Below are 25,522 nucleotides of genomic sequence, written 5' to 3'. Positions count from 1 at the left end.
GAGAAAGTATATTTTATTATCTGCAGAACAGTACCACCTTAAGCTCAAATAACACAAGCTTTTGTTTTTCATTGGTTTTGGCATGTTTTTTCTTCTGCCTAAATACAGAAACCTCAGAGTTGTATTCATAGAAGGTGTTTGGCTAACAAACCACAATAAACATTCATGTTTTATTTGAAAGTACATCCAAATATTTGAGAAATATTATATCTATAAAAGGGCAAAATGGCATAAACCAATTAATAATTAAAAGAAAAAGATGATGATCCAGAGAGTAATACCTTAAGTTTAAGGGGTTATAAGAGCTGATAGCGTAAAACATTAAAAAGGTTGTCAGATTCATGGTGAATATGCACGTAACTTTGATTCTATGAAGGAAGTGTCAATGCATTCCTCCAAGGACAGGCCTCCTTCCTTTGAGAAATGCTGTACTATGTAATTTATGCAGATATTTGCCACTTGCCTTTCCACATGCTTTTCCACATTTCATGGCTAACTGAGGTATGATAGTGATTCTACTTTTAGATATGCCCAAAATTGATTTTTTTAAATTGTTGTTTACATTATCAGTGGTGCTAAAGTGGAACGGGTAAAGACCTAACACAGTATAAACCCAGATACAGTCGTGAAAAGGACCCGACAGCACTTCTTCCCACTCAGGAGGCTGAAACAATTTGGCATGGGCCCTAATATCCTTGGAAAGTTGAATAGCTGCACCATTGCAAGCCTCTTGACAGGCTGCATCACCGGCAACACCCCCAGCCATAACTGCAGAGCACTACAGAGGTTTGTGTGGTCAGCCCAGTACATCACTAGGGCAGAGCTCACTACCATCCAAGACCTCTATACCAGGTGGTGCTAGAGGAAGGCCCAGAGAATCAAAGAATGACTATTCACTCTACTACCAATAGGCAAAAGATTGTTCAGAGCATTAGTACTCTGAACAATTGCCTGCGGGACAGCATCCACCCACAACCAATACGACTGCTTAATAGTTAACCCCTGGATACCTGAACTGACTGGACTGATCATCCATCACTGACCCTCTGCACACTGAAATACAGTAAACACATACCTACTAACTTTACACAGATGCACAAGTCAAGACCAGCTGCTGCTGCCTGACATTTTTAATATTGACTATTTATTAATTTTTCTTGTATATACTATATATGTATACCTCCTATACCTGGTACACTGCACATTCTACAGTGCATGGTATCACTGTATATCCCCATTTCTATGTATTATTATTTTACTTTTTTGTAAGACATTGTTCTTGTGTTTAACCCTTGTTGTTTATTATCATTTTCTTCACAATATTATTACGTCTAGCTGCATTGCTGGGAAATGGCTTGTAAGTAAAAATGTCACTGTAAAGGGCACAACCATTGTATCTGGCACATGTGACAAATAACATTTGATTTGATTAAGTGGGGGGACTGTGCACTAGTCTCCTCTTACGTATTTGCAATCTTTCCCTCTCCTCATCCATCATTGTTAAAACCTCCACTGTGGAGCACAGACTACACGTCCATTCCATCCCTGTACTCTGTCATTGTTTTGATATAGGGAGTGGCCTGGCTAAGCTACTTGTCCTCTGGTACTGTGTCCCCCCCCCACCCCACACAGTTTTTTTTAAAATAGATGGCTTAGAGGCTGACAAAGTGCTCTTTCAATTTCCTTAATTGTGGCTGTGCTTGCAGAAAATTGAATCAAGGCTCAGGAGCTCTTTACTGCTCAGCTATTCCTCGCCATGACATCATCTGGGTAATTGGGCCATGACCAGCATGTTTAGCAGTGAGAGGATGCAGTATCACACCCTTTCATTTCTTGCCTCCATTTTCTCCAACTCTCTTTGTTCCTCTCACGCCCTTTCCTTTTCTCCCTTTTTATTTCACTTTCCCATTTTATATCCATCAGTTAATACAATTTACCCATTCTATGCACTCCACTGTAGCTCAGTTGGATGATAATAGCTTTGTGCAAAGGCAGGAAAGTGGACTCAGTTTCCAGGACAAATCACACCCTTTGGATAAAATAATCTGCTAAATGGTATACATACAGTGCCTTGGGAAAAAGACGACATGTCGAAGAATGGCTTGAGAATGGGCTTTGGAAACTCCTTATGTATCTCTGTGCATACATTATTTTTAGCTTACAGTCATGTAGAAAGTAAGTACACCCCGTGGAAAGTAAGTACACCCCCTGGAAAGTTGTCTTTTTGACAAATCACACAAATATAAATATCAAAACATTTACACAATTAGGTGGTTGACAATTAGGTATTTTCATTCCAAAGTGTCAACAACATGCATACAGGTCAATGACAAATATGGTTTCAAAAAGGGGAAAAAGTTTTTGTAGATTTACACTAAAAACACAGGTTGTAATGATTATTACTGGTGGTGCTGTATTACTATTATGTTTTATCTCTTTCAGATTAAAGGGATTGTTGCGGTGTTGTTTCCAAAAATAATACTTATTATTTATTCATTTTATTTTACCAGGGAGACGCCCTGGGATCATTAATCCAAGAATAAAACAATTAAATACAAAATATATACAATTTACATACAGACTGACTTTAGCCATCTCAATCAATTAAAACAAACATTTCTCACTACAAAAATATTTTTTTTCTTTTTACACAGTGACACCAAGGCATCCAAACCAAACTCCAATTGGATACTATTCCACACAAGGTGCTTTATATGAAAAGCAGTAGATAGAAACGGTGTCTGCAACACTAAGCAACTCTGATCTTATAATGTAGCTAGAGGATATAGGTGTCAACAGAGATATTAAGATAAGTATACCGGAAGCCTGTGGAGTAGGACTTTACAAAAAGGTCCAGCCAACTTTCTGTTAAAGGATGCAGTGATGAGTATTATAACAGTGTGATGGAATAAAACAAAGGGCACTATAAACTGAATAAAGCAACTTTAGAGTAGAATCAGATGCGCTTTGGTATATTGTATCACCATAGTCAAGCACAGGCATGAAAGTTGACTGAACAATTGTTTTCCTGTTCGCCAGGGAAAAGCAAGATCTATTTCTATAGAAGAAACCCAGTTTACACTTAAGCTTCTTAACAAGCTCATTTGTATGCTTCTTAAATGAAAGGGCACTGTCAATCCAAATTCCAAGTTATTTGTATGAAGGGACACGTTCAATTATTTAACCATCCAAACAGTGTAGATCCAAATGTGCTTCCTGCAAAGCTTTAAAATCCAACTGTAAACTGGACATATGCTCCAACAATCAATGCAGCTGTAACAACACATTATATAATAACACTGCATTATGTAATAACTTGACAAAATGTATAACACCCACATCTTGTAATTCGTTTCAACAATTTATTTCAAAAGCCGTACTATAAATTTTCGGACTACAAATAGATTTTTCGATATTCTTACAAGCTCCCTCATCAACGGCCGAGTAAATAAATCCGCAAATGATCTAATGAAGGCTCTAAACTCAACATTGTGAAATACTTTAGATATGGTTGCACCACTAAAAACTAAAGAAATATACAACAAGAATCTTGCTCCCTGGTACACAGACAATACTAGAGCGCTCAAGCAAGCCTCCAGAAAATTGGAGCGAAGGTGGCACTCAACCAAGCTGGAAGTATTCAGATTAGCCTGGATAGACAGTACACTACAATACCGAAAAGCAATCACATCTGCTCGATCAGCTTATTTCACCGACGTTATTGAGGTGAACAAAAACAATCCAAAAATCTTCGATACAGTTGCAAAGTTAACAAAAAAGCAACGCTCAACAAGTGAAGTGGGTCTTCACTTTAGCTGTAATGAATACATGAACTAATTTGATGAAAAGCTCATCACCATTAGAAAACAAATAACTGACTCCTCCTTAAATATTAATAGTCCCTAAAATCTCAGTCGTCCTGAGAATGTCCTGAACCTCCCTGACCAGGTGTCAATGGGGAAACTTGAATTTTTTGATCCTGTATCGCTCGACACATTCACTAAATTTTAATGAGTTCTAAACCTACAAATTGTCAGCTAGACCCGATTCCAACAAAATTACTTAAGGAGCTTTTTCCTGTGCTAGGTCAGCCAATGTTGAATATAATAAATTGCTCCCTTTCCTCTGGATGTGTACCAAACCCACTAAAAATTGCAGAAATAAAGCCTCTAATCTGGATCCTGACATATTAAACAATTATAGGCCTATATTGAACTTCCTGTTCCTCTCAAAAATCTTAGAGGAATGTGTGTCCCAACAACTGAATGCCTTCCTGAAGACAAATAACATTTATGAAATGCTCCAGTCCAGTTTCAGATCCCATCATAGAACCTTCTAATGGCCTCAGACAAAGGTTCTGCACCTGTCCTTTTGCTTCTTGATTTTAGTGCTGCCTTTGACACTATTGATCACTCCCTTCTCTTAGAGAGACTGGAAACCCATATTGGGCTATGTGGACATGTTCAAGTCTGGTTTAAATCTTAGTTATCTGAAAGATATAAGTTTGTATGTGTGGATGGCATATCCTCTGACAAATCAAAATGTATGTTTTGCTGTTCCTCAAGGCTTGGTTCTGGGCCCATTATTGTTCTCATTATATATGCTGCCTCTGGGTGATGTAGTCCGGAATCACAATGTCAATTTTCACTGATGACACACAGTTATATAAATCAAGCCCCAAAATTAGCTACTTTGGAAGCATGTGTTTCAGATAGGAAGTGGATGACAGAGAACTTCTTGCTTTTAAAAACAGAAATGCTTTGTTGGCAGATCTCACTGTGAACCTCGACGGCTGCACGGTCGTATCCCAAAAAACTGTAAGAAATCTCGGCGTTACCCTTGACCCTGACCTCTCCTTTGATTAACATAAAATGTGTCTCAAGAGTTGCTGTTTTTTTTATCTACGAAACATTTCAAAATTCAGAAACTTTTCATCAAAAACATATGCAGAAAAACTAATCCATGTTTTAATTTCTTCTAGATTAGTTTACTGCAATGTTCTTATTTCTGGTTACCCTGATAAACCAATAAATAAACTTCAATTAGTGTTGCACACGGCTGCTAGAATCCTAACTAGAACAAAAATATTTGACCACATTACTCCAGTACTAGCCTCTTTACACTGGCTGCCTGTTAGGGTTAGGGCTTAAGGTTTTATTGTTAACCTATAAATCTTAATACATGCACTTGGTCCAACTTACCTCGCTGAAATTATCCAGCCATACATAACTACACTTAACCTTAGATCGCAAGATGCAGTCCATTTAATTGTACCTAGAACTTCTAAACAACTACGCGGAGGCAAGGCCTTCTCTCATAGGGCTCCACTACTGTGGAATGATTTGCCAATAATGGTCAGAAATGCAAACTCAGTGCAAACTTTCAAGTGTCTACTAAAGACTCATCTCTACAGCATGGTCTATGATTAAGTGTAGTCTGGCCCAGGGGCTTGAAGGTGACCAGAAAAGCTGATACTGTCCACCCTTGCTGTCTTGCCAGGTGGGCTCTCATTGCCACTGGTATGCCCTCCCTCCAATGCCATTAAGGGGCAGAGTCACTGGCTTGTTGTCTCTCTGTAAAAATGTGTAGTACTCTGCTGGCAATACTCTGCCCTCATTCAGGGTGGTTGTGGTTGGTGGGGGTCCCTTTGGTTCATGCTTGGCAATGTGGGTGGATTGATTTCCTGCCTGTTGGGTGCTGTCTGGGGCCTCTCCCGGATAGGGCCACAGTGTCACTGGACCCCCCTGTCCCAGCCCAAAGGTCTTACGCTGCTATATTATTGTGCTGGGGGAGTAGGGTTAGTTTTCCTTCTCCACTATACATCCTTGTAGATCTAAGGAATGCATTTTCAAAATTGTCCATGTATCCTGCCGTTTTAAACTTAGGACATGAGGTCTTGGCCCACACCTTGAAAGTCCTCCTGGTTATGTTGCAGATCAAGATGAAACCTGACGATTTCAGCAGCCACTGTGCTGACACCCCCTCCTCCCCCGTGTTGTCCCTGTCCTTGCCCATCTGGTCATGCTTCCGACCTGGACTAGGATTAAATAGACTCTGGACTCAGCCCACATGTATTTATTAACTATTACAATTTGTACTCTTAATATGTTCACCTGGCACAGCCAGAAGAGGACTCTGAGCATGGCTCCTCTCTAGGTTTCTTCCTAAATTTCAGCCTTCTTAGGGAGTTTTTCCTAGCCACGGAATTTCAACACTACTTTTGTTTGCTCCTTGGAGTTTAAGGCCGGGTGTTTTGTAAAAGCACTTTATGACAACTGCTGATGTAAAAAGGGCTTTATAAATACATTTGATTGATTGAAATGTTAATGAAAAAGCTTGTAATAAATGTCCCTGCATTTCATCATAAATTATTACACAATGCAGTGATTATTACAAAATGTGGGAGTTGGACTTATATAATATATTATATAATATGGTGCATTATGTAATAACCAACCACATTGGATCTCTTAATTCATGAAAATCATTATAACATAACAATGTTTATTTATTGCAATTTAGCATGAATCATATTGACAGAAAATTTTGAAAATATATACTAATCTACTGAAATAATTGTCTTTCATTAGCCAAAACTACATCACTGTATTCCTTAGCTTAATAGAAACTACACTTGAGGAATTGCACAACACTCTGTGTTATACTGACACAAAGAATTGGTATACACACAAACGTCAGGACACGCATGCATGCACACATGCAGCTCTGCCATTAATTAAAGTATTATGCAAATTTTGACTATAAAGAAAAGAGTCAAAAGAATGTGCACAACAAAAGAACAATATTGAACAGTACATTTCTTCAAGTTCTATATTCTCTCAATGCCCAATTACGGTACATTTAGGCAAAGAATGTGTGCCACACTGTAGTGGTCAACACTTTAGATTAACAATTATACTATTAAATACTTAATAGTATAATTTACTATTAAAGGGGCGTGTGGCGAGAGTGCATGTGAAAAGATTCAATACCGTGAGTCTCACAGCCAATGCTTGAGAGTTGGCAGCCCTGATGATCACATTGTAAATGTATGTAGACTTAATAGGCCTTCTTTCTAACAGGCCTGGTAGCTATTGCAAATTTTCTCCAAAATGCTCAAACTTATCAAAAATAAAAACATGGGAATTTGTATACATGTATATACAGCTCTGGGGTATATTAAGAGAACACTGCACATTTTTCTTTCCTTGCCAAAAAAGTCGAAAAGGAAGGTTAAGAAAAAGGTGCAGTGGTCAATTTTTTTTCCAGACCTGTATGTATACCTGACGCCCCAGGAGCTGTCTGCTCTCCTCTTCCCTCAAGACCAGCAAAGCTACATTTGCCTAAACGCTCTCACACCCTCCTCTTGGTCCACAGCTCTCGCTCACACCCTTGACAAGAGACACATCTCTTGACAGCCTCTGTTTCTCTCTTGATTGACAGCAAAGTCCCCACATTTGAAGTTACCCGCACTCTTAGCTAGCTAGTTTGCTCGACTGATAGGGGGTACTATAGGAGGCTGACCCCTTTTCTTCTCTGACGGTAAGAAAATAAAAACGTATTCAATTATATGAAAAAAATTTATTAAAACGTATGTATGCCTAACTCATTAAACTGATTTTCATGTCCAATCTTAAAATGTCTTTGTTCAAACACGTTTTTTTCATGTTCGCAAAACCAAGTTTTGAGCCTCTATAGACGTGGAAGCGGGGCGTTATCTGGGCATGGAATTGATCGTTTTCATGTGATGTCATTACATATGGGGAACGCCCACTTAGCGTGCAAAAAGTCTCCTTCCATTGCCCACCATCGACAACTTTTACTAGTAATACTTATACTAGTTATACTTATACTAAACACCAGATATAAAATATAAAAAACACTGCTGTGGTCATCACTATCCTCTTGCAATAGGACCAGCTGGATGGCAAAAACAGTGCATGTAGTACCTCAAAGACAATTTGAATGAAAAAATAACTATTCAGCATGACAAAAGAGTTGAAAAGAAAAGCTTTGAGTGAGGATTTCAATTCTGGCTTTACTGGCAGAGGGATACAGTGAGCGTCAGGTGGCTTCCATCCTGAAAATTTAAAAGACTGCGGTTCATAAGAACAACCTCAAGCAACAGACATTGGGGACAACAAAGCTACAGACTGGCAGAGGGCGAAAACGACTGTCGTTGACCGAGATGACCGTCAACTCATTCGAATGTCACTCAAAACCAAAGGATGACATCAAGTGACCTACAAATAGAACGGCAAACAGCAGCTGGGGTGAATTGCACAGTGAGGATGGTTCATAACAGGCTCCTAGGGGCAGGGTTGAAGTCGTGCAATGCAAGAAAAAAGCCCTTCATCAATGAGAAGCAAAGAAGAGCCAGACTAAAGTTTGCGAAAGACCATGAGGATTGGACTGTAGAGGAATGGAGTAAGGTCATCTTCTCTGACCAGTCACATTTTCAGCTATGCCCAACACCTGGTCATCTAATGGTAAGACGGAGACCTGGAGAGGCCTACAAGCCACAGTGTCTCGCACCCACTGTGAAATTTGGTGGAGGATCGGTGATGATCTGAGAATGCTTCAGTAAGCCTGGAATCGGGCAGATTTGTCTTTGTGAAGGACACATGAATCAAGCCAAGTACAAGGTCATCCTGGAAGAACACCTGCTTCCTTCTGCTCTGACAATGTTCCCCACTTCTGAGAATTTGTTTTTCCAGCTGGACAATGCTCCATGCCACACAGCCAGGTCAATCAAGGTGCGGATGGAGGACCACCAAATCAAGACCCTGTCATGGCCAGCCCAATCTCCAGACCTGAACCCCATTGAAAACTTTTGGAATTTGATCAAGAGGAAGACAGATGGTCGCAAGCCATAATACAAAGCCGAGCTACTTGAATTTTTGTGCCAGGAGTGGCATAAAGTCACCCAACAGCAATGTGACAGACTGGTGGAGAGCATGCCAAGACGCATGACAGCTGTGATTAGAAATCAGGGTTATTCCACCAATATTGATTTCTGAACTCTGCCTAAGTTAAAACATTTGTATTTTGTTGTTGCATTATTTGAGGTCTGAAAACAATGCATATTCTTTCGGTTATTTTGACCATGTCACGTCCTGGCTATGCCCCATGTCATCTCTTCACTGGGCTGGGGCCATAGTGAGGACAGGACAGTAGGTGGTGCCTCTAGGCACCTCTATCCATTTTGGTCTTGCCAATTGGAGGCAGGTGTAGATCATTGCCTCCAACTGGGGATCCTACTTAAGTTCAATGTTTGGCCACACCCAGTGTGGATCATTTTGGTTTTGTGCTTGATGCCTAACGTGACTGGTTGTGGCTATTGTTTTGTTTCTTTTTTATTAAAACCATTGATTTCTACTGCACTCACGTCTCTGCGCCTGTGTCCAACCATGACAGAATGATCCACCATCCAGGGACACAGCAGAGATGGCTAGGGGCATAACCAGGATGTGACAGACCAGTTGTTATTTTCTCCAAAAAAAAACTCTAAATGACAATATTTTTATTTGGAATTTGGGAGTAATGTTGTCAGTATTTTTTGGGAATTTAACAAAATTGTTATTTTTACTCAATCACATACCTATGAATAGTAAAACCAGAGAAACTGAATTTTGCAGTGGTCTCTTTTATATACAGAGCTGTATATAGCTTGGAGCAATACAATTGTGATTAAAAACATTCATTCTAATTTTCTCAGTAATGGGCCAAGAGACTGAATACATTTGGTACAGGAATGAAAATGAGTCAAAGCCCTTTAGAGATTTAAATGTTTACCAGAGCTTGGCTGGTTATCCTGAACAATCAGAAAGTGTTAACAAAATAATCAGACTTTATTTTTTAAACTCATTTTACACATCAATATCTTTGCTTCTTAAATGATTGGCACACCGGACTTGTGTTAGTAAATAGAGCTTAGGCCCAGACGACATCCCTATTATGTATAACTTCAGCTAACTCCAGCATAAACCATGGGTTAGACTTACTTTTAGCTCACAAGGTTTTTAAGGGAATATGTTATTAGATCAGTGAGGTCAACAAAAAGATAATTCTTTGCAGAGGGTGGACGGTAAACTCCCATGATTGTTATTTTCAAATTCATTCCTAGTTGTAGGCATATGGCCAAAAAAATCAAATTGCTTTAGGATTGTGACAGATTCACATATTGAAACTGAAAGACTTTTACATAAATAGCTACACCAGCCCCTTTACCCTTCCTGTCTGCCCTGTAAACTCTAACAACATAGAGCAATTACATTTTTTTTTTCTGATAAAAACAAAATGTCTGGATTTGCATTAAGGGTCCAAATCTTATTGTGATCCATTTTATAGAGAATGCTACGTTTAAGTGCATAACTTTTAGACCGTTATCGTCTTTACATTCCATTGGTGTATCGATAAAAGTTAGATCATCACAATACATTTTAGGTTTTGGGACTTACAGAAGACTTCAAAGAAATGGGAAAAATAATTACTGAAAACAACACCTATTTGCTTGTTATTACATGTGATAAGACAGCCAGATACATGCCTGCTAATAGAATGGGAGAGGACAGTAGCTTTCTTGTGATAGCTAACAGAGGAGCTATCCCGATGCACATGTGTAGAATCCTGGGTATTAGCATCCAAGGATACATAGCATTGAGCATCAAAAGCTCTGCTGGAGGCAAGAGTCAGAGACATACTTAAGGAAAGGATTCTGGCGCCATACCTGTTCGGGTATAGGTTATCCCTGAGAAAATGTATGTTTTATATGCTCATCATTTACACATAGAAATGTTTACTCCACTGTTTACATCACGCACATTTTATACAGAAATTGCACTAAATCCCAGTCAATGATTCAGTTAGATTCTGCATTTTTATAGGTAGGTACTTCCTTAGGCTTATTAACACAGAGCTAAATAAATTACTATTACATCATTTTACCATATGCTTAGGCTACTTTTTACATCAGGATTAATTCAACAACTGAATTGTATATTTTTCCTGTGAATGCTTCACTTTATCAGTCAGTGGAGAACAGTGACCAGAGTATGTGAGCAGAGTTTCAGTGGGGAGAACAAGTATTTGATACACTGCCGATTTTGCAGGTTTCCCACTTACAAAGCATGTAGAGGTCTGTAATTTTTATCATAGGTACACTTCAACTGTGAGAGACGGAATGTAAAACAAAGATCCAGAAAATCACATTCTATGATTTTTAAATAATTAATTTGCATTTTATTGCATGACATAAGTATTTGATCACCTACCAACCAGTAAGAATTCCAGCTCTCACATACCTGTTAGTTTTTCTTTAAGAAGCCCTCCTGTTCTCCATTCATTACCTGTATTAACTGCACCTGTTTAAACTGGTTACCTGTATAAAAGACACCTGTCCACACACTCAATCAAACAGACTCCAACCTCTACACAATGGCCAAGACCAGAGAGCTGTGTAAGGACATCAGGGATATAATTGTAGACCTGCACAAGGCTGGGATGGGCTACAGGACAATAGGCAAGCAGCTTGGTGAGAAGGCAACAACTGTTGGCGCATTTATTAGAAAATGGAAGAAGCCTCAAGCCAGCGCATGTCCAGGCCCGTCTGATGTTTGCCAATGACCATCTGGATGATCCAGAGGAGGAATGGGAGAAGGTCATGTGGTCTGATGAGACAAAAATAGAGCTTTTTGGTCTAAACTCCACTCGCCGTGTGTGGAGGAAGAAGAAGGATGAGTACAACCCCAAGAACACCATCCCAACTGTGAAGCATGGAGGTGGAAACATCATTCTTTGGGGATGCTTTTCTGCAAAGGGGACAGAACGACTGCAACGTATTGAGGGGAGGATGGATGGGGCCATGTATCGCAAGATCTTGGCCAACAACCTCCTTCCCTCAGTAAGAGCATGGAAGATGGGTCGTGGCTGGGTCTTCCGACCCGAAACACACAGCCAGGGCAACCAAAGAGTGGCTCCGTAAGAAGCATCTCAAGGTCCTGGAATGGCGTAGCCAGTCTCCAGACCTGAACCCAATAGAAAATCTTTGGAGGGAGCTGAAAGTCTGTATTGCCCAGTGTCAGCCCTGAAACCTGAAGGATCTGGAGAAGGTCTGTATGGAGGAGTGGGCCAAAATCCCTGCTGCAGTGTGTGCAAACCTGGTCAAGAACTACAGGAAACTTATTAAATCTGTAACTGCAAACAAAGGTTTCTGTACCAAATATTAATTTCTGCTTTTCTGATGCAAATTAATTACTTAAAATCATACAATGTGATTTTCTGGATTTTTGTTTTGGATTCCGTCACTCACAGTTGACGAGTACCTATGATAATGACAGAATGACTGCTCCGGTTGCTTAAACATTATTTTTTGCTCCACAATAGGCGCGTGATTAAGGTCTAACATGTAACAACCATTGTGCCAGTGCCAAAGCAGTCAACTACGTCTAGCCTGAATAACTTCCGAACTGTTGCACTCAGCCCCACAATCATGAAGTGTTTTGAAAGACTGGTTCTGGCCCTCCTTAAGTCCTGACTACCACCAACACTGGATCCTTACCAGTTTGCCTACCAGTTGAACAGGTCTACAGAGGACGCCATCGCCACTGTTTTACACTCTGTCCTGACCCACCTGGACAAAACCAACATTTGTGAGAATGCTATTCATAGACATCAGCTCATCATTCAACACTGCCATCCCCTCTAGGCTGGTGAACAAACTCCATAACATGGGGATCAGCCTCTCTCTCTGCAACTGGACTTTGGACTTCGTAGCCAACGGACCCCAGTCGGTCAGGTTAGACAACTTCACCTCCTCCACACTGATACTAAACACTGGTGTTCCACAAGGCTGTGTGCTGATGCCTCCTGTACTCCCTCTTCACCCACGACTGCGTTCCTGTACACAGTTCCAACACCATCGTCAAGTTCGCGGACGACACCAGTTCTCATCCATGGCACTGAGGTGCAAAACAACTGTTTGCCATCCAACCATCAGGCAGGCAGTACAGGTCTCTTCATTCCCGCACCAACAGGCTCAGGAACAGTTTCTTTCCATCTACTGCAGCCCTGCTGAACTCTGTGAGCCATCACTTACTATACCCCCCACCTCTCAGGGACCTTGTTGCACTACTCCCTCTGTACTACTCTGACACTGCCTTGCAAAGTCTGATAATGGACGTTTTCAGTTGTTACAGGTATGTGTCTCTCAGGAACTTATCTCGGGAACTTCAGTGCTACTATCCCTGCATTTCAGTAGCACATGCACCGTGAACATTCAATTTGCATCTTTGCACATTCAGAATTATCATCGTATTTGCATTTTTACAATTGTTACATACACACTTTCCTCATTGATGCCATCTCCACATCTCTGCACATGCTACCTTACTCCTCCAATTTGCCTCGACTGCACATCTAGAATTCCATTTAGAATTGCCTTGTGTACCCACACAACTATTTATCCCCCTTTTAACATAATTTATTTAGTATATAGTGTTTCTGCCTTCCTCTATTTGCCTTATTTGCACATTTAGTATTGCAATTTGTACTTAATTAACCTTGATTGCACATCTATACCAAGCGTGCCGCACAAGCCCTGAAAAGTGAAGCCAAAACGTCTCGATCCCCATGTTATTCAATGCAACGCGAGACCAACTAAACAATTAAATTACCCTTCAATTACCTTTTTTCCGAAGCTGGTTTCTGTCATTTACTGTAGTTTGTATCACGATAATGTAAATTCAAGAGTTTGTTTTTAAAATAAGTTGGTTTTTAGTTAGTTATTTAATGCTCTAAAAACGGTGGTGTGACGTTGTGATTCACAGCTTTGATTGACAGCTATCTGAGCCAAGGAGCCACTGAAGCTGGTTAAGGTTAAACATGATGTAAGTTAGGCTATAACATATCGTCTAGGTTTAACAAGCAAAGGTTGTACTGTACTTGGACTTGCAATTGATTACGGTATGCGCATTCTGCGAGGGAGAGTGAGGGCGGGGCACAGGGGTGGGGCCGTTGATTTCGCGGCTTTACGGCTTTACTTCCTGCTCGCTACTGCGCATAACTACTGCGCAGAACTGGTCCCAAGATCGCTATCTGCGCAGGCGCAAGTCCAAGATGTCAGCGCCGTATCGGGACACTGGTGGCTTCAATTTTCACCAATGGAAAAGAGCGAAAGGGCGTCGTCCATTTTTTTTACAGTCTATGATCTATACATTCCATTTGTAATATACATATACTTAGTTCTTGTAAATGTTCTGCCCTCTATTTGTACTTCTAGTTAGATGCTAACTGCATTTCGTTGTACTGTACTTCTTCAATGACAAAGTTTAATCTAATTTTATCTAATTAATACACAAGCCTAGGTTAGGAAAAGGTTCCAAAATAATACATTATGTTTAGATATACCAGAATTCACATTTGGATTAATAATCAGTAACTGGAAGCCACATCTCATCACCCAGGCGCTGCAAAGTGGTTGTCCCTCAAAAAAGTCTGCACTCAAACAAGTAGACTTGTCAGAAATGCCAGATAGCCCAACAATGGCTGGGAAGGGAGTAATGTGCATTGATTGGTCATATCAAAATGTCTGCATGAACTGGCCTATATTTGAGGGTGGCAAGAAAGAATCCCTTACTCAAAAAACAAAGCAAAAGGCATGAGTAACTCATCTGTGATGTAGGAAATGGTTATGTTGTCAGGAGGAGAGGAGACCAAAATTTAGCAAAGTGGCCAAGTCTAACTGGCCGTGCCTCAAGTGACATTGTCCCTACAGTAAAGTACTGTGGTGGCCTCATCATGCTTTGGAGATGCTTTTCATCCGTAGGGACTGGGAATTTTGTTAAAATTGAAGGAAGAATGGAAAAAGACAGGGAAATAGCACAAGAGGACCTGCTTCAAAACTGAAGCCTGGGAAATTCTTTTAAGCAGGACAATCATCCCAAGCACAAGGCCAAAGCAGTATTGGAGTGGTCAAAGAACGAAAATTTCTTAAAGTGGCCTAGTAAAAATCCTGACCTTACTTCCTTTATCAGTCTATAGCAGTATTTGAGAATTGCAGTCCACAAATTTAGTGCAACCAACCTGAACAATTTGCTTGACCTAGCAATTTGTGGAGACTGGTAACCGTATTTTTCCTTTGTCGTTTTCTTGCAACAACAAGAAACATAACCCCTACTCTTTAGAGGTGAGCAGTGACACAGACAACAAGAACAAAAGGGATCTTTACACAAGTAGGTAAAGTACTTACCCTTTAAGAAGGTAGATGGGGCTTGTTGGCCATCAAACTCCAACTGTAGCAGGTTGCTAGTGCTGCCATCATGTCGAATCCACAGTGCCACGCCAAGGACCACACCTCCAGCAAGCTGTACAAAAGAGAGAAAAAGGGCTAGACACATGTAATCACAGATTCATTGTTAGTTGTGTTAAAAATATTAATTCATAAGGGAAAAGCCTCAGAATCTAGAATGCTCACAAGGATGAAAACATCATTGTTATTATTATTATTATTATTATTATTATTATTAAGGGCTCCGTAGTTCACTGGTGAAACCCTATTGTGTTTGTTCAGTTTCATTATGATAAAGGGGCTCAGCAGTTCACTTGTGAAACCATATTATAACCGTTCCGGTTCATTATTATTATTATGATTATGAATATTACTTGGGCAAAAAGGTGTCCTTTTTGCAAATTCCCATAAGATAAATTGGTGTAAAGGCTCACAAATGTATATTGTAGTAAAGGCCCAAGGGCCACAACTTCTGGTCCAGTAACATGCAAACAAGCCTCCAAAGTTGCACTTTCTGCAAGGTTACATTATCAAGTGTGTCCCGAGCTTCAAATGCTGCACTGCAAAAAGGAACCTACTCCAAAACACTTCCTACCAATTTTAGTGTAGTTTACCTAATAGAACCTGTCAGTCAATGTTGTATTCCTCTAAACAATATTCCTCAAAGTTTTCACTGTCGCTATATAAATGGCTGCACAGCTCTAAAGCTTATCCACACACAAGTAAAAAAAAAAAAAAGAAAAGTCATCTTAAGGTTAATTTATACCTTCAGTGTGTGCATGGCCACTATTTGTGCACGGATTATGTAAAAACATTTTGGGAGGGGTTTTTTTGGGGGAGGGGTCGTGCTTCAACAGGGTTGATTTCGGTAGTATGCGCACATCAGTTATTTTCTAGCTTTCTTTAGTTTTGCTTTAGTTGGCATCCTGTGTACAGAGGCTATTATCCCCTTACCATACCATAAAATGTAACAGAACTGCCACATTTGCTACCAGCTGCATAGCAATACAAAACACTGGACAATATCATTCTATACACACAACTTCTTAGCTTCTCACTTGTTGGGATGGTGGGGGTATTGCTTCACATAAAAATATATTAGACAAAAGATTCTTGCACCTGGAGTCAGTGTCTCAATGGGCTACTACTGTACTTCAGCCTGCAGGCGATAAAATAAGTCTAACTGGACTTTCAACCAAAAGGTTATGGTCAGTGAAAGCTTGTATATTCAACCCATATCTTCACAGAAATAATTTAAGACTTAAGCTAACTTACCGGTCAGGCTGGTTAGTATGGCCTATAAATCATATTATGGAATATTGAACATATTGGACGGTAATGGTACATATCACAAGTATATATGTTTTCCTTTAATTGCAATACAAAACATGTTTAAACAGTACTAGGCGATGGTAACTACTTATTTTTAGGAGCCAGCGTCTATGCTCCCCCCCCCCAACCTCTCTCAGCAAGGTCCATTCCTCTGCTGAGGCTCTTTGCTGCCTGGCAACCAAGTCAACACTGTAGCTTGCCAAAGGGTGAGGCCTCTGAACGGTTGCATTCTGGAGCAGCCAAGAGAGACCCTGCGCAATAACCGCTGTTGGGATTTCTGTTATTTTGACAGGAATATAGTCACATGCCTTGAGTGTACATCAAAAATATCAATTTTGTCTGTACTTTCCCAGTCTTTTTGGAGGGCATTGTAGATCTTCCGGAGTAAAATTTAAGTGAGAAATGGAAGATATGAGATGGTCTGGAAAAGGGAGGTGATGGGTTTGAGTGGGGAAGGTTGTCAGACACCAGGACAAAGATATTTGCCAGATTTCATCTGGAGAGGGTGGGTGGGTGTGGGTGTGGGATGTGTGGTTGTGTTTGGTGTGAGAGACCTGTGGCCTGAACAGGCTAAGTAAATGAGGTGCGGATGTCATTAACTTTCTTTTCAGTATATACAGAGAGTGATAGTGAAATAACTTTGACATTTGCAGTGACAGAAAGAGGTTTCAGCAGCAGATAAGGAGGAAGAAAGATAGCAAGGAGGGAATAAAATTAAACTATTCGTTATCATGGGTTTTTTTTCAAAATGTTTGCTAAGCTGCCCAAATTCCTGTTCTGCAAGCTAGCAGTGAGTCACTTAGAGAAATGTCACTGCTGTTCTATTTAGTTATACATGTTAATTAATATGGTATTAACATATTTGCCATCAGAATTTCATGGTTGTATGCAAATCACAAATCATATTTATAAATATAATAATTTATAAATTTTTATATTTTAGACAATATATTAAAAAAAGGTTGTCAATTATGTTGCAATCAAGCATAAACCTCTAAAATAATACAGGTGTGCAAGGTATAACTTGTTCACATATCAAAGTGAATACTCTGTTATACAGCTATAAAATAAAAAAATATATTGATTTACATTATGTTACTGTATAGCGGTATATATTTTTTATGTTAACTGACTATATATATAGAAAATGTCCATCACAGTACTGAGTAAAATAGATTTTAATAGATTCTAAATATTAAATGGTTATCATCACACTAGAACCTAGCTAGTGAAATACACACAGTTTACAGTATGAGGCTTTATAGCTGCCCTCTGCCAAGTGAAAATCTTACCACCTGTGCTGCTCTGAGCCACCTCTCGCAGCACCAGAAAAAAAGTATGCTTTATTTTCTTTATTTTTTAACTTGGGTGAATGATGTGTTATTGTAGAGAACCAGCATTTTCAAAATAATGTTGATTGGTATATACATAGACCTAAAAGGACCATAAACATGTGTGCCTAAACCAAGTGGCTTTAAGGCTTAGTTGTTGTGCGCAGCTGTTTTGAAACCAAAGGTTGAGAGTTTATACCAGCCAAAATGCTTTACAAAACCAAAATAAATGAGGGCATGGATCACAGACAATGCATGAGCATGCTTACAAACAGAAAATGTGCTGATTTTCAGGGTATTCTTGTCCAGATAAAAATTGGACTAATGAAATGCACCAACCATCATTATACCAAGTGTCATGTTCTGTTCGCCTTGCCCCCCTGGACACCTGTTGCAATGTTACATACCTCTGTGCATCAGCTGCTCAAAAAACAGTCCCGGATGTTCCTCTACTCTTTATAACACATGGAATTTTACTTCACACTGTTATACAGAGCGGGCTATTACTAACATTTCCTCATATCCAAAGCTCTAGCTGTTATTTGGCACAAAGAAATCTGTCATTGTCCCAGTAAATGGGAAATCACAAAAAATATTATTTAGTTCATATAACTTCTCAAGTGTAGCAGAGCTCTGCCCGACAATGGACTGAAAAATATTGTTAACCTGCTAGGTATCATGGTAAGTCAAGCAAAAACCATGTTTGTTTATATTGGTACAGGACAGGGTTAATCTATTCACAGTCAGTGTGAAGTCATAATGAGCAGCTTGTCTTTTTCTATGCATGTTATTTTCCTTTCAAACAACTGTCGTTGAGTTAATAGAAATGCGGTTAGCTTCCGTGTTGTTACATAAAACTCACGAATTCCGTGGCATTAGCTGCATAACTTCACTACAGACATACGGTTAAGTGAAGCTGTGCTACAGTGGATATAAAAAGTCTACACACCCATGTTAAAATGCCAGGTTTTTGTGATGTAAAAGAATGAGACAAAGATAAATCATGTCAGAACTTTTTCCACTTTTAATATGACCGGTGATGTGAACAATTCAATTGAAAAACAAACTGAAATGTTTGAGGGGGGGAAATGAAAAATAAAAACCTTAGAATAACCTGGTTGCATAAGTGTGCACACCCTCTTATAACTGGGGATGTGGCTGTGTTCACAATTAACCAATCACATTCAAACTCATGTTAAATAGAAGTCATTGCAGACCTGCCATCATTTAAAGTGACTCTGATTAATCACAAATAAAGTTCAACTGTTCTAGTAGGATTTTCCTGACATTTTCTTAGTTGCATCTCAGAGCAAAAACAATGGTCCACAGAGAAATTCCAAAGAATCAGAGGAATCTTATGACTGAATCAGTCATGTCAGATAACAGTCAGGAGAGGGGTACAAAATAATGGCAGAACAGAGACATTACCAAGAACTGGACGTCCCTCCAAAATGTATGAAAAGATAAGAAAAAAAAAACTGGTCTGGGAGGCTTCCAAGAGGCATACAGCAAAATCAAAGAAACTGCAGGAATTGCTGGCAAGTACTGGCCGTGTGCAACATGTGACAATCTACCATATTCTTCATATGAATGGGCTATGGGATAGGGTGGCAAGACATAAGCCTTTTCTTACAAATAACTTTTTGGCCATAATTCCAAAAGGTATGTTTGGCACAAAAACAACGTTGCACATCACCCAAAGAACACCATACCCACAGTGAAGCATGGTGGTGGCAGCATCATGCTTTGGGACTGTTTTTCTTCAGCTGGAACCGGGGCCTTAGTCATGGTGGAGGGAATTATGAACAGTTCCAAATACCAGGCATTTTTGGCCCTTCAGGGGTCCATTAGAAAGCTGAAGAGGAAGTTCACCTTTCAGCACAACAACGACCCAAAGCACACATCCAAATCCACAAAAGCATGGCTTCACCAGAAGATTAACGTTTCGGGATGGCCGAGCCAGAGCCCAGACCTGAATCCTATTGAACATCTGTGGGGCGATCTGAAGTGGGCTGTGCACAGGAGTTGTCCTCACAATCTGACACATTTGGAGCACTTTTGCAAAGAAGAGTGGGCAAATATTGCCACATCAAGATGTGCCATGCTAATAGACACCTACCCAAAAAGAACGAGGGCTGTAATAAAATCAAAAGGTGCTTCAACAAAGTATTAGTTTAAGGGTGTGCACACTTATGCAACCATGTTATTGTGAGTTTTTTTATTTTTCCCCCTTAAAGATTTCAGTTTTTTTTTATATTGAGTTGTTCATGTTATAGGTCACATTAAAGGTGGAAAAAGTTTTGAAATGATTTCTCTGTCTCATTCTTTTACATTACAAGAACATGGCATTTTAACATGGGGTGTGTAGATTTTTCTATCCACAGTATGTTTACCTAGTAATGGTTCCATAAGGTAAATTGATGTTCTCTCATTAAGCATGCAGCTCTCTTTTGTAGAATATTGCATGTGCAAATCAAGTATGTTGTATTGTAAGGATGAGATTGGAGAACAACTGTCAAAATACAACTCACTCACTGACGTTGTGGTGTTGGTGTATCTGAAAATATTTTTTTGCCAAAAAAGGTTGTCTTTCCTGTACGCCTGTTGGCTACCTGCAAAGGTTGATATGGTTGGCATTTTTCAATAAAGCCATTAGACCCGTTTCAACAATGTTCCTATCAGCCACAACATTGCAGTTTATCCAGGTTGACACATTTTCTATGGCTTTGCAAAGACTACAGCCTGATGGTAGTTCTGCTCTCACCCTCAAAGGTAGGCTTTTCCAAACAGGAGGTAATAAATCAATTTTACGGTTTTGGGAGCTTGAAACAATGAAAGATGACTGAAAAATCTGTATAAAATCATAATGAAATCGCAATCAATTCTGGTTTGCTTACAACCATGAAATGTAGCTGGACAGTTTAAATGCAGAAACACTTGAATTTGCATAACACGAGGAAAGTCAATTTGTTTATGGAACATATATGTTAATACCATATTAACTCATACAGCAATATAGAGCAACTGTAAAATGTCCCTATAATTTCAGCTTCTGAGCCCTTTTATGATTCATCTACAATATGCATCACATGTTCTTGATGGGTTCAGTTTGCAATTTATCACAAACATACAACTACTGCAGACAGTAGGGACCAATTAGGGAAAAAAATATTCTAATTAAATCTCTGCTTTTACTTGGCTATGGGCTATCAGAAAGAAGGGAAGGGACCATGTTAAACTTTTATGATAGCTGCCTTCATCACCTTCATCGAAAGATGTATTTAAAAATACAGCAGATCTAACAGGTGAATGAGTTTAACAATTTTGAGTTTGTTATTTACAAAAGAATACTGTAGTCACAAACGTTAAAGAAAATATATACCCAAAATAAATTGATAAATTATTTTCAGACTGGGCATTTGACAAAACTTGAAATGTCATTATATGAACTCATTCAACTGTGACTACCTGGTAACAACTGTGCTGATATTAAGGGACACATTAAATTCCCCAAATGGTAAATTGATTATACATGTGTCCTAATTTTTTTTGCCGAGCCCGGATACTTCTCGGTAGATTTATGTTTCGTCTCCTCCAATTTAACAACGCACAATGTTACATAGAAATATCCATAACCAACAAGGAGACAATTACTAATAGCAAACGAAGCTAAGTATTTTCCATAGGCTGTCTTAAGACGACATTTTCTAAACCATGTGTTGAGATGTCCTGTGACGCCTTCATTTATACGTCTGAAAACGCCTCAACTCACGTCTCAAACCGGGGTGGTCACTGGATCTTCAGCTGAAAAGGGTCATCCGGGTACTAGTTCTTGGTTAAGCCGAGATTGTTTGTTTGGCCATTGGAAAATTGCTAAAACGTAAATACAGAAATCTGGGTTTTAAGTTTCAAGAAATGGGTCTGGCTGTTAACACGGACCCACCCAGAAGCAACTTTGTAGGACGCACCATACCGTTATCCACCACCAGATAGCTTCTTGTGACATCAGCCCATTACGCACTCGATATCGCCGGATTGCAGAATAGCGGATTGTTTTAATCACGCAAATTCCCCAAACAACATTATATATAGGCAAGCGAACCAAGCAATTTCAAAAAACAAACACAACCACTATTTTAATGTTCGTATGATTTTAACATCCATGTAAAGAAACCGCATATGAGAACGTCGTAAATATAAGCTACTTCGGCAGGCCTCTTCAGGATATGTTGTTTACCACAGACCACGGGAATGTTTGGTTAATAAATGACTAAATAACATAGCTTTTAGCTAGAACTAGGGGGAGGTTACCAAATTGTATAAAAGAAAAGACTTACCCAGAAAATGAAGTTGAAGAAGAAAAGAATGTATTTAATACATTTTGTGCAGCCTTCGACTCCCATGATTAAAATGTTCAGGTTTCGTTCGGTGGTGATGCGATAGGCAACAGATACAGTACTATGCGGTCGAACAAGAGAAAAAAGTCCTGATTTTGACTAATTTTGTGAGCCGCTGGACTCTTCGTCGATTTCCCCGCAGATGGGCAACACCCAAGTATTTCCCCGCCCCTTAAAAACTTGATGTGTCCAGACTGATTCAGTTTACCCACCGACAATGAACGCAGTTCTTATGTACAACCCCGCCTGAGTAGTTTCAAAATCATCACCCAAATACAATTCTTTTGAACAATCTGTTTTACATTGCCACCTATAGAGTAAGTGCGGCATGACAGTTTCCCGCTTTTTGACGCAAATAATTTTCCGGGATGAGTAGATCATGTTTTAGCTGAGTTAAATGTGGTTTCATAGGCAGACATTCAACAGACATTCACTATTAGAGACGGTATGCAAGTTTGGTGACCGGTGGACCAGAGTAGGATTTGACTAAATCGTTAAAGGTAATGTTTTGAAAGTTAATCCAGGCAGACAGAATAATGTAATTAGAAATGAATAAATACATACATATGCACAATAATATATAAATAAAATAAATGTATGAATACACTTGTAAATGTATAAATGATCAAATAAATGCAATCATTCTAATCAAAAGTAATTAAAGTACTTAGTTACATGTATCTATTATCTAATAATCACACTTTTCTTTACATATGTATTTCTTCATTAATTAGGGTTTCAGCAGTTCACTGGTGAAACCCTTTTGTGTTTGTTCCAGTTCATTAGGGTTTCAGCAGATCACTGGTGAAACCCTATTGTGTTTGTTCCGGTTCATTAGGGTTTCGGCAGATCACTGGTGAAACCCTCTTGTGTTTGTTACGGTTCAATAGGGTTTCAGCTGTTCACTGGTGAAACCCTATTGTGTTTGTTCCGGTTTATTAGGGTTTCAGCTCATAGACATCTTATTTAAAGGCTAGACGTCTCATGGCGCAGTCACTTCCGGCATCACCGGTGGCCATCTTGTCACAGGCAGGCTTCCTGTCGGGCTCTGTGGTACCTAATATAAGGTGAGTGATCAGCACTAACACAAATACTCTTATCTCGCTGAAACCTTGACGGATTTACATACAGTTTGGTTTCTTACAAACTTTATTAACGTGGCTATAATTCTGAATGCTTGAAAATGTTGAAATTGCAGCTTTTCTTTTCTAAAAACGTCTAAATCGTGCAGCATAGTTGGATCACGGCTACTTGCGCAAGTTATCAAGGCAGATATCACAAACGAGCTGTTCGATTATAGAGGTTTTACTGACACCAATAACGATTTTATGACAACTAATCTTTTGTCTAAATTACAATATTTGTGGATGTGGTTGTAGTTATTTGCTGGCTAATAACAATAAGCTTTGAGTGAGACCTATGGCAGCTAACGTTACAGTTTAGCTGCTAACCAGCAAAGTTGCACATGCTTTTCAATCCGGTTGGTTCCTGTGTTGCTTGAAGGACACCTCTACAGGACACCTCATCGACACCTCTACAAGCCTGTCAGCTGTAGATGTGTCCTCTGCAGCAGGAGGAGAAGATCTTCCATCCCCGTTTGCTGACATTCCTGCCCTAGTACATGATCACAGCTACCTTCCCGCCCACTTCGATGGTCTTGTGGACAACGCTCTCATGTACATTTCAGGTGAAGGCTAACTGAAAGTCGATTTTCCCTATAACCAAATCTCACGATTGTCCAAAAAGGGAAGTGTTTCCCCATGCTTATTAATGATTATTGTTATTAGTTATGATATTACTAACAAAAATTTCAGGATTTGTTGTGCGACAGGCTCTGAAGAAGCTTTCGTGTGATGTCTGCCGTGCCGGCCTGGTGACATGCTGCATCTGCCATCAAGGACCAGAGCTACCACCTGCTGAATTTAAAAAACAATGGAGGTCTGGTGATTCCATCAGAGGGAACCGTGAGTGTCATCAGGGCAGCAGAGTGGGTCATTCGGCAGTCATCAGGCAGTACCAGACAATCACAGCCCATCAAACTGCTTGAGGTTGTTTACATTGTCTGAAAAAGGATCGGTTCAGAGGATGTTTGTGTTGGGATAGACAGTATGGGATAGACATCCACCACCATAGGCTGTTAAAAATAATTCTGTCCCTGTTTTTTAAGTTAAGGCTGCACCACATCGCCAGAATTACAATCCTCAGCTTACAGAGCAACAACATGCAACAGAAACTTAATAAAACTGTCCTTTTCAAAGGGCATTAGCCCAAGGTATGTGTTTTCAAGGAACTGTCCTCTTTTACTTCAACAGTAGTGTAGTGCTCTCTACAGCATTTATTTATTTGTGTATATATAAATGATTTATTTATATTTGTAAAGGGGAATCATGTACCTATTTTTTGTGTGCAAATAAATGTCTCTCTTATAATAGTTTAAAAATAGAGACTTGTGTAATTATTCCATATTTTTTGTAGTCATTCTATATCAGAACCCCTGACATACAATCCAAATAGTCTACAAATAACATCAGTGTTACCTTTCATTTGATTTGATTTCATTATGCTTCTACACGAAGATGTTGCCCCACAGTAAGCATTTTATTGTCAGCATTTTGTCTGACAAAGTCCTATGGGGAGTTTCCATAGGGCATTTTACAATACGCATGACCATACCTTGGCAAATAATGGTCTAAAGTACTCAATTTCATTCTATATTGATCTGCTTTTGCACACAGCTTCACAAGACCTGGTGCTAGGGCTCAGTTGTTTCTAAAGTCATATCAAGTGACCTAGTGGGCTGAAATGTGGTCAGTTCAGAGATGCTTGTTATCCGGCATAAAGAAAAATCATGTAGTAATTTAAATTATTTTATTATAATAGTACAAAAGTGTATGTCTTGTTGCCATTCTGTAGCCTATTTATTGATTTAACATACATACCTTGTTTGTATATTCATTAAACCTATCTGGTTCTGTTCAATGATATTTTCATATGGAAGTCCATGGTTTTAATGGTTCATATGTATGCAGTGTCATAACTTTATCTCTGACGTTTATAACAAACCAAACCGTTTGAAATTCGGTAGAAAAATTTGCAAGTTATGGTTATTTAAAAGTACATGCACCATAAAACACAATGTTACGAGTGAGCGAGCGGCCTGTGGCAAGATGGCCGCC

At 39.4% G+C, this 25,522-nt stretch overlaps 1 protein-coding gene and 1 long non-coding RNA gene across 2 annotated transcripts in view; one reads left to right on the top strand and one right to left on the bottom strand.

Annotated features, from left to right (window-relative positions):
- The window catches only part of cd81a (CD81 molecule a), a 31,584-nt gene extending 8,948 nt beyond the window's left edge, over positions 1-22,636 (bottom strand). Inside the window, exons 1-2 of the mRNA XM_010890481.4 lie at positions 22,287-22,636; positions 15,248-15,362 (exon numbers count right to left, since the gene is read on the bottom strand). Coding sequence (XP_010888783.1) covers positions 15,248-15,362; positions 22,287-22,352 — 181 coding nt within the window. The 5' untranslated portion in view covers positions 22,353-22,636. The remainder of the gene's footprint in view (positions 1-15,247; positions 15,363-22,286) is intronic.
- A 60-nt stretch (positions 22,637-22,696) lies between these two features.
- On the top strand, positions 22,697-23,957 carry LOC114840718. The gene is made up of 3 exons (XR_003782816.2): positions 22,697-22,846; positions 23,289-23,413; positions 23,850-23,957. It is a non-coding gene; the product is annotated as an uncharacterized LOC114840718 (long non-coding RNA).
- Positions 23,958-25,522: the final 1,565 nt, after the last annotated feature.

Source organism: Esox lucius, chromosome 2 (genome assembly GCF_011004845.1).
Source record: "Esox lucius isolate fEsoLuc1 chromosome 2, fEsoLuc1.pri, whole genome shotgun sequence".
In the NCBI taxonomy this organism is placed as follows: domain Eukaryota; kingdom Metazoa; phylum Chordata; class Actinopteri; order Esociformes; family Esocidae; genus Esox; species Esox lucius.
This window is presented reverse-complemented; position numbering and strand designations above follow the sequence as displayed.